At 38.4% G+C, this 18,531-nt stretch overlaps 1 protein-coding gene across 1 annotated transcript in view; it reads left to right on the top strand.

Annotated features, from left to right (window-relative positions):
- Positions 1-18,531, top strand: part of SYNE1 (spectrin repeat containing nuclear envelope protein 1) — a 501,407-nt gene that overhangs the window by 411,220 nt on the left and 71,656 nt on the right. The window contains 2 exon segments of the mRNA XM_070376885.1: positions 1,276-1,431; positions 16,397-16,555. Coding sequence (XP_070232986.1) covers positions 1,276-1,431; positions 16,397-16,555 — 315 coding nt within the window.

The following is an 18,531-nucleotide window of genomic DNA, read 5'->3' as shown; positions in this document are numbered from 1 at the left end:
AATTGCCTTTGCCTTTGGAAACTTGTCTCCTGTTTAATGAGACAAAAGAGAAGGTAAAAGCCATGTGAAATATTCTATTCATGAACAAAATTGGCTGGAATCTAAAAACATCAACAGCTGGCAAAAAGCAAGAGCTATACAAATTTTAAAACTAGTCATCTGTTCAAAGCATTGCAAAAACTGTTGAAAAAACATTCAAATATTATTATATGGATTTTTTTTTCCTGAAATTGTTCCCCGAAAGGACAAAATACGTATTTTACCAGTAGCTGAATGATCTCTTTTCTTCTGCAGTAAACATATTCAGCCCATTATTTTAAATCAAGTAATACCAGCAATACATCTTTTTAGCTACAATGTATCAATAAGTCTGTAGCAATTGATAGTGTTTGAAGATGAGAGTTAAATCTAGTAGTTTGGATTTTTAAAAAGTATTTCACAAACATGATCCGTCACTTGAGACAAAGGTAAAGGATTTTATTAAGCTGATTTAAAAATAAGTAAGATCACGATACTGGATGCTTGGGGCTGGTGCACTGGGACGACCCAGAGGGATGGTATGGGGAGGGAGGAGGGAGGAGGGTTCAGGATGGGGAACACATGTATACCTGTGGCGGATTCATTTCGATATTTGGCAAAACCAATACAATATTGTAAAGTTTAAAAATAAAATAAAATTAAAAAAAAAAAAAGTAAGTAAGATCAATACGGTGATGAAACTTGAACTAGGAAAGACAATCAGAAGTGGTCAGTGAAGTGGAAAATAGATCTCCATTTCCAGTTAGGAAAGATTCTGCAAGCAACCTGGTACTATATCAGAAGAACCTGGCAAATTATCAGATTATGTAGGAAGAAAAGTGTTGAGTTGGCCAAAAAGTTCATTCAGGTTTTTTCATAACATCTGATGGAAAAACCTGAATGAACTTTTTGACCAACCCAATAGATAAACAGTTTGGGTGTTCAAATAGAATGGAATGGAAAGGCAGTGACATCAAGTGCCAGTGACAAGTCACTTTCATTGTGTCCAACTCTTTGCAACCCTATGGACTGTAGCCTGCCAGACTTCTCTGTCCCTGGGATTCTCCAGGCAAGAGTACAGGGTTGATGTGCCCTCCTCCAGGGGATCAAACCCAAGCCTCATATCTGCTGCATTCCCAGATGCCACCTGGAAGCCCAGAGACATTAAGAGGGATTTCAGATACACTTGAGAAATTGGTGATGATAGATGCCCATGAGTATTCAAGTTTTGTGCTTTTCTTTAAAAAAAAAATCTAGGAATTGGAAAACACAGTTGGGAGCTGGACAGATGACTTGGCACAGCTGACACTGCTGAAGAAGGCTCTCTGTGCTTACATCAGTGCAGATGATATCTCCATCCTTAACGAACGCATGGAGCTTCTGCAGAGGCAGTGGGAAGAACTATGCCACCAGGTGAGACAAACTCTAGACACTCAGCATCCGCTCAGAAAGGCTGCAAACTAGAAGATGGTTTGAAATGTCTGTGGCTGTGTCCACATTTGGACCCGTCCCACTTGGATAGAGGAAAACTCTGGGCTTATTATGACAATGCTTCAAATTTAGACAATTATATCCTAACACTCTGTTTTAAATGTATCCAAACTGGATTCTCTTGCTCTTTCTTTTACTGGCTGTCAAAATATTTTGAAAAGGAAGTACAGTTATGTGGTACATGGATGTGGTTTTGCTAGGTAGGTATTGGTGGTCCCTTTCATACTTACAACAGGTAAAAAAGCATGGTTTTATTTGCAGTTTTAGCTGATGCTATGAGTGGTTTGTATGTGTATGCATACTCAGTCACTTCAGTCATGTCCAACTCTTTGCAACCCCATGGATCGTGGTCCACCAGCCTCCTCTGTCCATGGGATTTTCCTGGCAAGAATACTGGAGTGGGTTTCCAGTATTGCCTCCAATATTGCCTTCTCCAGGCAATATTCCTGACCCAGAGATCAAACCCATATCTCCTGCATACAGGAAGGTTCTTTACTGCTGAGCAACTGGGGAAGCTCGGTTTTGTACATTTAACATTGGAAACAGTGTCAGACTTTATTTTGGGGGGCTCCAAAATCACTGCAGATGGTGACTGCAGCCATGAAATTAAAAGACGCTCACATACAAAGGATCATAAGAGACTACTATCAACAATTATATGCCAATAAAATGGACAACGTGGAAGAAATGGACAAATTCTTAGAAAAGTACAACTTTCCAAAATTGGACCAGGAAGAAATAGAAAATCTTAACAGACCCATCACAAGCATGGAAATTGAAACTGTAATCAAAAATCTTCCAGCAAACAAAAGCCCCGGTCCAGACGGCTTCACAGCTGAATTCTACCAAAAATTTAGAGAAGAGCTCACACCTATCCTGCTCAAACTCTTCCAGAAAATTGCAGAGGAAGGTAAACTTCCAAACTCATTCTATGAGGCCACCATCACCCTAATACCAAAACCTGACAAAGATGCCACAAAAAAAAAAACTACAGGCCAATATCACTGATGAACATAGATGCAAAAATCCTTAACAAAATTCTAGCAATCAGAATCCAGCAACACATTAAAAAGATCATACACCATGATCAAGTGGGCTTTATCCCAGGGATGCAAGGATTCTTCAATATCCATAAATCAATCAATGTAATACACCACATTAACAAATTGAAAAATAAAAACCATATGATTATCTCAATAGATGCAGAGAAAGCCTTTGACAAAATTCAACATCCATTTATGATAAAAACTCTCCAGAAAGCAGGAATAGAAGGAACATACCTAAACATAATAAAAGCTATATATGACAAACCCACAGCAAACATTATCCTCAATGGTGAAAAATTGAAAGCATTTCCTCTAAAGTCAGGAACAAGACAAGGGTGCCCACTTTCACCATTACTATTCAACATAGTTTTGGAAGTTTTGGCCACAGCAATCAGAGCAGAAAAAGAAATAAAAGGAATCCAAATTGGAAAAGAAGAAGTAAAACTCTCACTATTTGCAGATGACATGATCCTCTACATAGAAAACCCTAAAGATTCCACCAGAAAATTACTAGAAATAATCAATGACTATAGTAAAGTTGCAGGATATAAAATCAACACACAGAAATCCCTTGCATTCCTATACACTAATAATGAGAAAACAGAAAGAGAAATTAAGGAAACAATTCCATTCACCATTGCAACGGAAAGAATAAAATACTTAGGAATATATCTACCTAAAGAAACTAAAGACCTATATATAGAAAACTATAAAACACTGGTGAAAGAAATCAAAGAGGACACTAATAGATGGAGAAATATACCATGTTCATGGATTGGAAGAATCAATATAGTGAAAATGAGTATACTACCCAAAGCAATTTATACATTCAATGCAATCCCTATCAAGCTACCAACAGTATTCTTCACAGAGCTAGAACAAATAATTTCACAATTTGTATGGAAATACAAAAAACCTCTCGAATAGCCAAAGCGATCTTGAGAAAGAAGAATGGAACTGGAGGAATCAACCTACCTGACTTCAGGCTCTACTACAAAGCCACAGTTATCAAGACAGTATGGTACTGGCACAAAGACAGAAATATTGATCAATGGAATAAAATAGAAAGCCCAGAGATAAATCCACGCACATATGGACACCTTATCTTTGACAAAGGAGGCAAGAATATACAATGGATTAAAGACAATCTCTTTAACAAGTGGTGCTGGGAAATCTGGTCAACCACTTGTAAAAGAATGAAACTGGAACACTTTCTAACACCATACACAAAAAATAAACTCAAAATGGATTAAAGATCTCAACGTAAGACCAGAAACTATAAAACTCCTAGAGGAGAACATAGGCAAAACACTCTCTGACATACATCACACAGCAGGATCCTCTATGACCCACCTCCCAGAATATTGGAAATAAAAGCAAAAATAAACAAATGGGACCTAATTAACCTTAAAAGCTTCTGCACATCAAAGGAAACTATTAGCAAGGTGAAAAGACAGCCTTCAGAATGGGAGAAAATAATAGCAAATGAAGCAACTGACAAACAACTAATCTCAAAAATATACAAGCAACTCCTACAGCTCAACTCCAGAAAAATAAATTACCCAATCAAAAAATGGGCCAAAGAACTAAATAGACATTTCTCCAAAGAAGACATACAGATGGCTAACAAACACATGAAAAGATGCTCAACATCACTCATTATCAGAGAAATGCAAATCAAAAGCACTATGAGGTACCATTTCACACCAGTCAGAATGGCTGCGATCCAAAAGTCTACAAATAATAAATGCTGGAGAGGGTGTGGAGAAAAGGGAACCCTCTTACACTGTTGGTGGGAATGCAACCTAGTACAGCCACTATGGAGAACAGTGTGAGATTCCTTAAAAAACTGGAAATAGAACTGCCTTATGATCCAGCAATCCCACTGCTGGGCATACACACTGAGGAAACCAGAAGGGAAAGAGACACGTGTACCCCAATGTTCATCGCAGCACTGTTTATAATAGCCAGGACATGGAAGCAACCTAGATGTCCATCAGCAGATGAATGGATAAGAAAGCTGTGGTACATATACACAATGGAGTATTACTCAGCCATTAAAAAGAATACATTTGAATCAGTTCTAATGAGGTGGATGAAACTGGAGCCTATTATACAGAGTGAAGTAAGCCAGAAGGAAAAACATCAATACAGTATACTAACGCATATATATGGAATTTAGAAAGATGGTAACAATAACTCTGTATACGAGACAGCAAAAGAGACACTGATGTATAGAACAGTCTTATGGACTCTGTGGGAGAGGGAGAGGGTGGGAAGATTTGGGAGAATGGCATTGAAACATGTAAAACACCATGTAGGAAACGAGTTGCCAGTCCAGGTTCGATGCACGATGCTGGATGCTTGGGGCTGGTGCACTGGGACGGCCCAGAGGGTTGGTATGGGGAGGGAGGAGGGAGGAGGGTTCGGGATGGGGAACACATGTATACCTGTGGCGGATTCATTTTGATATTTGGCAAAACTAATACAATTATGTAAAGATTAAAAATAAAATAAAATTAGAAAAAAAAAAAAAAAAAGACGCTCACTCCTTGGAAGGAAAGTTATGACCAACCTAGATAGCATGTTCAAAAGCAGAGACATTACTTTGCCAACAAAGGTCCGTCTAGTCAAGGCTATGGTTTTTCCTGTGGTCATGTATGGATGTGAGAGTTGGACTGTGAAGAAGGCTGAGTGCCAAAGAATTGATGCTTTTGAACTGTGGTGTTGGAAAAGACTCTTGAGAGTCCCTTGGACTGCAAGGAGATCCAACCAGTCCATTCTGAAGATCAGCCCTGGGATTTCTTTGGAAGGAATGATGCTAAAGCTGAAACTCCAGTACTTTGGCCACCTCATGTGAAGGGTTGACTCATTGGAAAAGACTCTGATGCTGGGAGGGATTGGGGGCAGGAAGAGAAGGGGACGACAGAGGATGAGATGGCTGGATGGCATCACTGACTCTATGGACGTGAGTCTGAGTGAACTCCAGGAGTTGGTGATAGACAGGGAGGCCTGGCGTGCTGCGATTCATGGGGTCGCAAAGAGTCAGACACGACTGAGCGACTGATCTGATCTGATCTGATTGCTCCTGATTTATGATAGTTGTTTCCTCACAATTCATGGGTATATGACATTTTTAGCCATACTTGACTCATTTAGTAAGTGCATTCAAAGTGCATGCAGGGTAAGTTACTTAAGTTGTGTCCAACTCTTTGCAACCCTATGGACTGTAGTTTACCAGGCTCCTCTGTCCATGGAGTTCTCCAGGCAAGAACACTGCAGTGGGCTGCCATGCCCTCCTCCAGGGGATCTTCCTGACCCAGGGATCGAACCTGCATGTACATCATCTGCATTGGCAAGCGGGTTCTTTCCCACTAGTGCCCCTGGGAAGCCCACATTCTGTGTGCACAATACCTTAAAAGAGATCCCAGAATGGGTTTTGGTTTGGAAATGAAAGAGAAAGATTGGTGGAGTGACAAGGAGTGGACACTCAAGGCAAATAGGAATAATAGAGCCCATAAGTGAAGAATGGCTCTGACTTACGGCCTTGAGATCATACATTTCAGGGAGTGGGAACCATGTCTGTAGGGTTCCTTCCTGCACCTTCATTGCCTTGCCTGGCACAAAATAGGTTATGATGCATATTTGTTAAACGAATCAGTCACATTAATTATTGAGAATTTCACAAGCTAGAGTAGATGTCCCTACTGTGTAGTTTATCGTTGAGCTGAGACTAAAATCCGTTAAAAAGAACTTATACAGTGAAGAGGAAAACCAGGTATAAGTAAAACAATATACAAAAATGTAAGCAAACTAAGGACAGTGTGGATCACAGAAGATAAAGGAAGTGCTTATTGAACTGGATGAATCTTGAATTGAGTGCTGAGATCAGAGTGGAAAAGACGGCTTGGTGTAGGGGGAAAAGTGGAGGTGTTAGACAAGTTTGGGGCTTGAAAAAGGTACAGGAATAGAGCAGAAAGAGAACCTGCTCTATTCCAACACTCCTGGCTGGAGAGAAGTAGCTGTGGGAAGGATGAACTGGAGAAAAATTCTGGAGCACACTTGGCAAATGCACACGCACACACGTGTGTGTGTGTGTATGTGCTTTTAAAAGAAAGAATTGTAAGAGATGATTATCGTTAAGCATGTCCATGATTTGCATTCAAAATTCATTTAGTCACTTTTCCCAGGATTGTACATTCTCATTGAACCCAGTGAGGAACTTAAATGGAGTGTGTTGATATTCGTCACACTTTATTCTTTTTTGAGTTTTCAATCCAGAATCTATACCATCTAGTAAATTAGTGTATACTTTTTAATGTAAAGATTGTATCATAGCATATATAAATAAAAGATATTTGGTGGATATAGTCATTCGAGAATGATCACAGCAATGTTAAGTTACCCTTGTGAGCTTTATTCATCCATTTTTCTTAAAACTGAGACAAGTCTAGCACTGCTTGCTGACTCAGTACTTTTTAGTAGATCATGTGAAATGAATTAGACTAGATCCATTTCTCTAGCTAATTGAGGTCTGTGAAGCTTTCAGAGAGAGAACACTTTAAATACCGGCTCCCATCACCTTCCCAAACCTACCATGAAATCCTCTACCCCAAGATCTTGCTCAGGCCATTCTTCTTGCCTAAACTTCCTGCCTAGAGTATTCATTCCTTCTTTTTTGATTTTCTAATCTATCCTCTTCTCTTGAATTCCAACACTCCTGTGATGCCACTGTTTGAGATGCTGAGACCTCTGTATTTTCCTGTTTCTCTGAACTCCCAACTACCTTTTCATCTATGCCATCGTGTGACAGCACACTGTTCCTTTGTTCCTCCCTTCTTCTCATTTTCTTTTTATGTTTGAAATTTGATTTGAAGACTCTGAAGCTCTTGAGGACAAACCTTTTCTTTGCATCTCCAGTACCTAGAACAGCTGAGTGTTCATTTATACTGTTGATTATCAAGATAGGATTTTAGGACATTTATTTTATTTCTTACGTTCCTCTAAATGTAGAATAATGACAAGGTTTCTGAATATTTTGGAGGGTGCGAAGATTATGAGTATGTAATACTTCTTGGCTTAGGAAGACCAGTACTATGTAGGAAAACCATCATGTTTAGAGGATGCTCACTTCCAGTTACAAGCTGAGCAAGTTCCAGGGATTTAATGTCCAGCACGGGGACTATAGTCAACAGACCAGATTATATACTTTAAAGTTGCTAGCAGAGTATATCTTAAGTGTTCTCGGTTCAGTTCAGTTCAGTCGCTTAGTCGTTTCCAACTCTTTGCGACCCCATGAACCGCAGCATGCCAGGCCTCCCTGTCCATCACCAACTCCCGGAGTCTACCCAAACCCATGTCTATTGAGTCGGTGATGCCATCCAACCATCTTATCCTCTGTCATCCCCTTCTCTTCCTGCCTTCAATCTTTCCCAGCATCAGGTCTTTTCAAATGAGTCAGCTCTTTGCATCAGGTGGCCAAAGTATTGGAGTTTCAGCTTCAACATCAGTCCTTCCAATGAATATTCAGACTGATTTCCTTTAAGATTTATATAATCTTAAAACATAAAACATAAAAGTTAGGTTGTAAAATTAACAACATAAAAGTTATGTTGTAAAATTACTCAGCAGACTTACATATAGCTAGGCAACAGTCTGTTTAAAAATACACTTTGAAAGTGCCTGTTGATCATATAACATTCTGTGAAGAGACTAATACCTTGCACCTGTGAGTAGACTAAGACAAGTAAAAAAAAAAAGAGGAAGCAGAAACAGTGTTTCTAGAAACCTTCTATATTGAACATCTTAAGGCCTGAAGCTGAAGCATGCCCTTCTCACATTGCTTCAGTCTAAAGATTCCCTTGTAGCTCAGTCAATAAAGTGTCTACTTGCAATGCAGGAGACCCAGGTTTGATTCTTGGGTTGGGAAGATCCCCTGGAGAAGGAAATGGCTACCCACTCCAGTATTCTTGCCTGGAGAATCCCATGGACAGAGGAGTCTGGCAGCCTAGAGTCTATGGGTTTGCAAGAGTCAGACACGACTGAGTGGCTGAGCACAGCACACAAACAATTAAATCAGCAAAAGTTTAGTCATGTGTATTCATACCAAAGTTGCCAGGATATAGCCGGAAGGAGAAGTGTAGACCAGTTACTACTTCTTGAGTTAGTATTTCCGGAGAACTTCTGTCAAGCATGCAACCACAAAAGGAAATGAGCTTGTGCCTATGTCTCACTTTAAAAAGTTAAAAACTTAAGTGAAGCAAGGCATAATCCCCTTGTTAAAGACCAAGTAGTGTGTTCACATTCCAATGAAAGCAACTGGTGAGAAGTACGATCTGACTGGGGCTCCAGACGAGGAGGAGAGGGCCGCCCTGTGCGTGACCACTGCAGAGTTGAGGTAACGGAAAAGTGTCCTGCCTTCAAGTAGAGCCCCGGAAAGGACTGTTGTGCCTGTGGATAGTCATGGCTTCTGTTTGCTTTCATTCCTGCCTTGGTTTGTAGAGCTGTGTGTAATTCCAGCTGAGATTTAAATATATCATCATTGTCATTGCTTGGTGTTCTTTCAGATTGTCATGGTAAAAATATCTGAAACAGAAGAGGATGTGTTTCCTGTTCAGCTGCCTCCCGCTCTGGAGGTTTTAGCTGGTGTTTGTCAGCTGTTGGCAGTGCAATGTGTTTAAACCCTTGAGAAAACACAAATATGTGCTAAACTGATAAATAAGTTGAGGGCTTCCACTGAGCTCAAAGGAAAAACCAAAAGGAAAATGCTGTCCCCATTATTAATGTAAATCTTTTGAAAAGCTTTTGGCACCAGTTTGTAACCAGTGTTTATGGCCTACCTGTTCCTTCTTTCAACTGCTATTCTGTCTAAGCAAGTAAAATGAAAATAACACTTGCATGGTGTGTGAAAAAACTAGAAACATGTATTCAAGCTGCTTCATGAATACATGCATGTCAAAGAGAAAAAAGTGTTAAAACGCAAATTTCGTATATAGTTGTACTACTAGTAGTAACAGTAGTTAAGTAGACTTAACTTTTGTTGGGCTTCTCTGAGGGCTCACGTGGTAAAGTATCCACCTGCAGTGCAGGAGACACTGGAGTCTTGGGTTCAATCCCAGGATTGGGAAGATCCCCCAGAGGAGGGCATGGCAACCCACTCTAGTATTCTTGCTCGGAAAATCTCATGGACAGAGGAGCTTGGTGGTCTATGATCCATGGTGTTGCAAAGAATTGGACACGACTGAAGTGACTGAGCATTTAACTTTTGTTAGCTCTTTAAGATCTACTGGTCACTTTCTTGAATTATTTTCTTCTTTGAAGAACAGATTCTATTATGAGCCTCCAGTGTTCCAGTACATAAGACATTTCATATAGCAGACACATGTTTACTGCAAACCATAGACATTTAGTGAAATTTGGGACAAATGGAAGATTAATTTACAAACAGTGAAAATAAAGCTTAAGAAAGATGAATAATCTTGCCCTGGTCATAATCTGTAGTAAGTGATAGAGATTGTTTTTGAATCTCATCTGCCTCTGGTATTTGATCATAACATTATATTGCAACATGTATCAAAAACTCAAGCTTTACTGGTCAACGTGGCCCTCACATGTGTCTAACCTCCTCTCTCCCTGTCTCTGAAAAGAGGGTAGGTATTATCCTCTTTTAACCTAATAGCTACCTCTCAAAGAGGTAGATAATATTTTCTGTTGTGTGATTGTCTTCCCTGAAGTGTTGTTGCTAAAAGCCCTAGAATTTATTCTTGCCCATGGCCAGGATATGAGGGAAGACTCAGAGGCACTACACATAGCAGAGCTACACATCGTCTGAAGTCTGAAGGGCAGGGATTTCTAACTTTGTATGGAAAACAGTTCCTTTGGGCATTTTCCACTATGAAAATATAGTTTCAGCTTGGATAGCAGTCAAAGCAAAAATTGTAATATTAGTATGATTCTGATATTCTGTGAATGAAAAAGAAAGTTATATACACCAGAAAGTTCAAAATCTTAGCATTCCAGCAGATGGAAATACACTCTGCTGTCAGAGGTTGAGAGGAAAATGGTGCTGGAGGAATCGTGCTCTTCAGGACTGTCTTGGTAGAACTTGATATAGGTGAAATTTGTGTCTAAAACTTTTAATCTGTGTTTTCTTTTTTCCATTCCCATCAATACCCACAACAAGTAAATGCACTTGTTCTGCCTTGAGGAAAAATTAATGGTAAACTGAATTATACCAATGGGGAAATACTTAATAGATTCATACGTGTCACCTCTACCCAGAGAAATTTTTATTTTAAAATATCATGTTAACTCAAAAGAGTGAATTTCTAATGGTAACATTTCAAAAATTATGGCAGGTTGTGGGGTTTGCTCTCTAGGCAGATCACTAAGTTGGACCTGGCATGAATATCCTGGGCTTATAGTCTAATTTCCAACTTTTTTTTTTTTTTGAGAAAACTTCTTCAGTATCTTTGTTCAACTGTTTTTTAAATGGAAATATAGTTAATTTACAGTGTTGTGTTAGTTTCAGGTTTTCAGGACAGTGATTCAGAATATGTGTGTGTGTGTGTATGTGTGTGTGTGTGTGTATATATAATTTTCAGATTATTTTCCATTATCAGTTATTATAAGATTGAATATAGTTCTGTGTGCTATACAGTAGGGCATTGTCAGTTATCTATTTTCTATATAGTACTGTTTATATGTTAGTTCCCTGCCCTCAGTCACTGTTTCCTTTGGTAACCATAAGTTTGTTTTCTATGTCTGTTAATCTACTTTTGTTCTGTAAATAAAATCATTTATGTTATTTTTTTTTTAGATTCCACATATAAGTGGTATCATATAATATTTTCCTTTCTGTGACTTACTTCACTTAATACGATAATCTCTAAACCCATTCATGTTACTTCAAAGTCATTATTTGATTATCTTTTATGGCTAAGAATAATTCATCTGTTGATGAACACTTAGGTTGCTTCTATGTCTTGGCTATTCTAAATAGTGCTGCTTTGGACATAGGGGTACATTTATCTTTTCGAATTATATCTATGCCCAGAAGTAGAGTTGCAGGATCATACAGCAACTCGGTTTTTAGTTTTGAAAGAACCTCCATACTGTTCTCCATAGTGGCTACACCAATTTACATTCCCACCAGCAGTGTAGGAAGGATCCTTTTCCATACTTTCTCTAGCATTTATTATTTGTGAACTTTTTGATGATAGTCATTCTGACAAGTATGAGTTGTTACCTCATTGCAGTTTTAATTTGCCTTTCTCTAACAATTAGTGATATGGAACATTTTTCATATGCCTGTCAGCCATCTGTATGTCTTCTGTAGAGAAATGTCTATTTAGATCTTCTGCTCATTTGTTGATTGAGTTTCTTTCTTTCTTCTTTTTTTTTTTAATTGAGCTGTGTGAGCTGGTCATATATTTTGGAAATGAATCCCTTGTCAGTTGCCTTGTTTACAAATATTTTCTTCTGTTCTGTAGGTTGCCTTTTCATTTTGTTTATGGTTTTCTTTGCTGTGCAAAAGCTCTTAAGTTTAGTTAGGTCCCATTTGTTTATTTTTGTTTTTATTTCCATTACTCTATGAGATGGATCAAAAAAAATATTGCTGGAATTTATGTCAGTAAGTGTTCCACCTGTGTTTTCCTCCAGGTGTTTTTATAGTATTTAGTTTTACATTTAGGTCTTTAATCCATTTTGAGTTGATTTTTGTAGACAGTGTTAGAGAATGTTCTAATTTCATTCCATGTAGCTGCCCAATTCTCCCATCAACATTTATTGAAAAACTGTCTTTTCTCCACTGTATATTCTTGCATCCTCTGTTGTAGATTAATTGACCATAGGTGCATGGGTTTATTTCTGGGCTTTCATTGAACCATGTGCCTGTTTTTGTGCCAGTACCATACTGTTTTCATTACTGTAGCTTTGTAGTATAGTCTGAAGTCAGACAGCCTGATTCTTTCAGCTTTGTTTTTCTTTCTCAAGATTTCTTTGACTGTTCAGTCTTTTGTGTTTCCATACAAATTTTGAAATTTTTTGTTCCTGCCATTGGTGATTTGATACAGATTACATTGACTCTGTCAATTGTGTTGAATAGTATGGTGATTTTAACAATATTGATTCTTCCAATCCAAGAACACAGTATTTTTTTTGCATCTCTTTGTATAGTCTTCAATCTCCATCAGCATCTTACAATTTTCAGAGTACAGATCTTTTGCTTCCTTATGAAGGTTTATTCCTAGGTATTTTATTATTTTTCATGTAATTAGCTCCCATTCTTTTCTAAGAGACAGAATCAGAGATTTGGGGCTGTAAGGAACCTTGAATATTATTTACCTAATCAATAACAGAGCCAGCCCTCACGGAATTGCTAACTAGGAAGTGTGTAACACCTTAGAAATATTTTCACATTCATTTGAAAAAGAAAATTCATTAAATAATCACTGAAAAGTAAAATAAATCTATGGAAAAATGGCATATAGGTATTAAAGCAAAATGTAGCAAAATGTGAACAGTTTTAGTCTACGGAGTATGTCATAGCTGTTTACCACACAATTCCTTCAACTTTTCTGTATGTCTGATGTTTTTCATAATAAAATGTTAGTGTAAAAAGGAAAATTGAGAGGTAAGTGTTTAATGCAGTGAGATGAATGGCAGAAGTCTAGCATTATCAACTTGACTGTACGGAATGTCTGCAAAAGTGGATCATCTTCTTGCCACTTAAATAACATTGTATTTTACTAACATGCAGTTTAACTCAACTAGAAGCATTCCATAGTATCTTAGCCAGTACTGCAAAGACAAGAGTATTATGAAGTCAGAAAAGTTTAGACTTCTCAAAAGGATCATTCTAGTCCTAGAAATAAGAAAATAAATCCATTGTATCTACAATGTATAAGGAACAAAAAAAAGTCAGTAATAAAAAAAAAAAATTAAGAAATGGGCATGGAATTTGACCAGACAGTTCTCCAAAGAAGTCATACAAATGGTCAAGAATATGAAGATTCTCCATATCATTAGCCTTCAGGGAAATGCAAATCAAAACCACAGTGAAATATCACTTTATATCCACTAGGATGCCTGTAATCCAAAAGACAGATAATAACAGATATTGGTGAGGATGTGAAGAAATTGGAGCCCTACTGAGAGTGGGAATGTAAAATGGTGTAGGCATTTAGAAAACAATCTGTGGTGTTACTGTACAACTCAGCAAGTCTACTTCTGGGTATACACCCCCAAAGAAATGAAATTTATGTCCAGACAAACACTTGCACTCAAATGTTCATAGCAGTGTTATTCATAACAGCCCAAAAGCAGACACAACTCACATGTTCATTGGTAGATGAATTGAAAAATAAAATGTGCTATGTGCTGTGCTTTAGTCACTCAGTCGTGTCCAGCTCTTTGTGACACCATGGACTGTAGCCTGCCAGGCTCCTCTGTCCATGGAGATTCTCCAGACAAGAATACTGGAGTGGGTTGCCATGGCCTCCTCCAGGGGATCTTCCCAACCCATGGATCGAACCCAGGTCTCCTGCATTGCAGGCAGATTCTTTATCATCTGAGCAACAAGGGAATCCCCAAAAATGTGCTATCAGTTCAGTTCAGTTCAGTTCAGTCGCTCAGTCCTGTCTGACTCTTAGCAACCCCATGAATCGCAGCACGCCAGGCCTCCCTGTCCATCACCAACCCCCGGAGTTCACCCAAATTCATGTCCATCGAGTCGGTAATGCCATCCAGCCATCTCATCCTCTGTCATCCCCTTCTCCTCCTGCCCTCAATCCGTCCCAGCATCAGAGCCTTTTCCAATGAGTCAACTCTTCGCGTGAGGTGGCCAAAGTACTGGAGTTTCAGCTTTAGCATCATTCCTTCCAAAGAACACCCAGGGCTGATCTCGTTTAGAATGGACTGGTTGGATCTCCTTGCAGTCCAAGGGACTCTCAAGAGTCTTCTCCAGCACCACAGTTCAAAAGCATCAATTCTTCGGCACTCAGCTTTCTTCACAGTCCAACTCTCACATCCATACATGACCACTGGAAGAACCAACCATAGCCTTGACTAGACAGACCTTTGTTGGCAAAGTAATGTCTCTGCTTTTGAATATGCTATCTAGGTTGGTCATAACTTTCCTTCCAAGGAATAAGCGTCTTTTAATTTCATGGCTGCAGTCACCATCTGCAGTGATTTTGGAGCCCCCAGAAATAAAGTCTGACACTGTTTCCACTGTTTCCCCATCTATTTCCCATGAAGTGATGGGACCAGATGCCATGATCTTCGTTTTCTGAATGTTGAGCTTGAAGCCAACTTTTTCACTCTCCTCTTTCACTTTCATCAAGAGGCTTTTTAGTTCCTCTTCACTTTCTGCCATTAGGGTGGTGTCATCTGTATATCTGAGGTGATTGATATTTCTCCCGGCAATCTTGATTCCAGCTTGTGCTTCTTCCAGCCCAGCGTTTCTCATGATGTACTCTGCATAGAAGTTAAATAAGCAGGGTGACAATATACAGCCTTGACGTACTCCTTTTCCTATTTGGAACCAGTCTGTTGTTCCATGTCCAGTTCTAAGTATTGCTTCCTGACCTGCAAATAGGATTCTCAAGAGGCAGGTCAGGTGGTCTGGTATTCCCATCTCTTTCAAAATTCTCCACAGTTTATTGTGATCCACACAGTCAAAGGCTTTGGCATAGTCAAGAAAGCAGAAATAGATGTTTTTCTGGAACTCTCTTGCTTATTCGATGATCCAGCGGATGTTGGCAATTTGATCTCTGGTTCCTCTGCCTTTTCTAAAACCAGCTTGAACATCTGGAAGTTCATGGTTCACGTATTGCTGAAGCCTGGCTTGGAGAATTTTGAGCATTACTTTTCTAGTGTGTGAGATGAGTGCAATTGTGCGGTAGTTTGAGCGTTCTTTGGGATTGGAATGAAAACTGACCTTTTCCAGTCCTGTGGCCACTGCTGAGTTTTCCAAATTTGCTAGAAAGTAGATTAAGGTTGGGAGGAAGATGCTGGGGTAGGCAAGGGAGTGAATTCTGATGGGTACGGAGTGGGGCAGGGGCCAGGTGTTGTACTGATGACAATCTTACAACATTGATTGTGCTGGTAGTTGTAAAACTCTGTTAATAAACGAAAAAACCACTGAGTTGTACACTTTATAAACAGACAAATTGTATGGTGTGGAAATTACATCTCAGTAAGGCTGTTATATGAAAAAGAAACAAGGATACATAAATAAAAAAGAAAACCAGCAGAGATATAAAAGAATTTGCTCAAAGTAAAGTGATCAGGATAGAGCTGATCAGGAACTGAGCTCTCCCACTGTGTCCCTTGGTCCACCCTCTTTAGACACCTGACGCTCAACTTTCCTTCCTTGCTTTCTTCCCTATTTTTCTTTCTTTTCCCTTTTCCTTCCTTCTTTTGTCTTTTCTTTTTTTCCTGCCCATCCCCTTCCCCCTTTTCTTATTCTTTTCTTGTTTCTTGTTTATATATTTTTTTAGTTAAAGTACATTCAGTAATCCCGTATCATAGCTACAGAACCAACTATAGTGAGAAACTGGATTGTTCAGAACCTTTTATAAGAGAACGGGCATGTGGCTCTTGGGAGGGAAGTAGAGGATTCAGGGTCTCTCACTCATACTTAATAGCAAATCCTGGTTGTGAAACTCACTAGGCTAGAGCAGTGTCCTGGGCCTGAGCCTCCGGGAACAGTGGCCTAAAGAGATGCACGACCAGTGCTTGTCTTAGGCCACCCAACAAACTTCGTTTGCTTCTTCCCTCAGGCTATGAGTTCCACTCTGATTATCCTGTTGCGTTTTCTCCCACTTTGAACTTTTCAGCTCTCCTTAAGGCGACAGCAAGTAAGTGAGAGGCTGAACGAGTGGGCCGTCTTCAGTGAAAAGAACAAGGAGCTTTGCGAATGGCTGACTCAGATGGAAAGCAAGGTCTCTCAGAATGGAGACATTCTCATTGAAGAAATGATTGAGAAGCTCAGGAAGGTAACAGATGTGTGGCTACGTGTGTTTTACTCTTCTAGTGTTTAGGCGTTGGTACGAAGATGGCCTTACTCCTGGTTACTTTCCCGACAAAGCAGCACTCTGTTACAAACACTTCTTGACATAAAATTAATGTGCCTGGAAAGGCTTCTTTGACATATAAATTATATTGAATATTTTCAGTTTGTGATGAAATAGATTGTCTGCTGATAGATAACGCTCAGTTTTTGGATTTTATCTGCCTGTTCAGTAGGAATTATTTATGTGTATTAGTTTTCTTTGTTTTTAATCAGAGTATAATTGATTTATTGTTTGTTTTTAAAGAGGTAAAAATCACTAGAGAGGAACTAAAAGAAAAAATTCCTAGGATCCATTAAACTGGCATTTTCTCTATAAAACATGATTTATAGACAGTTACAGAAATGAGGACTTTTCTGGGCATTTTAGCTTCATATTAATTTCAAGGTATATATGATGATGAGAGTATATTTTTATGTTCAAATGCATCCAGAATGTTTTTAATGTCTATATAGTATTGGTCAGATTTAATAGCATTTTAAAAGGTTTTTGATGGTTCCAGTGGTGTTTCCACACTGCATTTGAACAATTAATCATTTAAATTTTATATTTCTCTTAAGCACATATTGCCATCTGAAATACAGTACATGTTCCTGATTTACTTGTTTGTTATCTGTCTACACTGGAAGCCCCACTGGCCTGTAAGCTTTATGGGAACAGGAACTTCGTCAGTTTTGTTCACTGCTGTAGCTCCTGACTTCTCAGAAGTACTCAGCCATTATTTATTGAATAAATGGACAATAGCTTCACTCATTCTTAAAAAATATATAAATAAGTATTAGGAAAAATTCCCTTTGTCTATGAAGTTATTTATATTATATGTTGTCTTTTGGAATTGTATTTTTTTTTTCTCTATGGGTGTGCACAGGCACATATACAGAAAAACAAAAACTCTGAAGCCAAGATGTGATATTAATAACTTTATAGGTTTACACTTAAAAGTGCAAGTTCTAAGCATCAGCATTTCTATTGGGTCCGAATAGCCCAATAGAACATCTTATGGAAAAACCCAAAAGAACTTTTTGATTAACCCAATGTATTTAATATTGTAAAGCTTTAAAATGTGGACTGAGACAATACATATTTCATTTAAGCATCTGTAACAGTTCTACCCTTTGCTGGTTTATGGGTGTCAGAGAACGTTCTATTAGACATGATTAATGTAATAGGTTTTATAGTGAAAGTTGCTATAGAATAAATTTTGACCAAGCGTATTTATACTCCAGTTGATTTTATCATGAAATTTAAGATCCATGTTTTGAGGGGTATGGAAAAAACCGTCTCTTGAGCAAAATGCAAGCGTAATTTAAAATTTAGAAAAACTGTACCTTGACACATAGATGATTTTGTTATACTGTTTAGTAACCTTTAAAATATGGACTATACCATTTTGTATATATATATATATAATTATGGACTCTAAAAACGTTTTCATGAGCTTGCACTATGTGGTGTCTCTTTTGTAAAGAAAAATAATAGTCTTGGTAATTTTTTCAACTTAGGATAAAGAAATTAATAGACTGTAACTATGATGTGGGTACCTACTGGCCTTAACACTCAGCATTTTGCTTTAAAAAACAACCTAGGCAGATTCTTTTACTATAAATACTGTTCTAGGGTTGGAGTAATTCCATTGAATTAAACGTTTCTCAGTAAAATAATCTCAAATTTGTAATGGCATATTGTAACTATTAATAAGCATTTATTTCATTGGTCTTTGACTCCCACAAGGTTGAAGTAACATAGAAAGGTGAGTGGGTGGGGTACTGAGTCTGAGGACAGCATTCAACCCTGAATAGAATGAAGTTTCACTGGCTCCTCCTGTTCTTTGGGGGCCCTTTTTACTGACTTGAAAAGGTAGCCCTGTTCCCAAGGTAATTTTAGAGCAATAGAAGGCTAAA

The sequence above is a fragment of the Bos mutus genome, chromosome 9, assembly GCF_027580195.1.
Source record: "Bos mutus isolate GX-2022 chromosome 9, NWIPB_WYAK_1.1, whole genome shotgun sequence".
In the NCBI taxonomy this organism is placed as follows: domain Eukaryota; kingdom Metazoa; phylum Chordata; class Mammalia; order Artiodactyla; family Bovidae; genus Bos; species Bos mutus.
The sequence above is the reverse complement of the archived record's forward strand: the minus strand, read 5'-3'. Positions and strand labels throughout refer to the sequence as shown.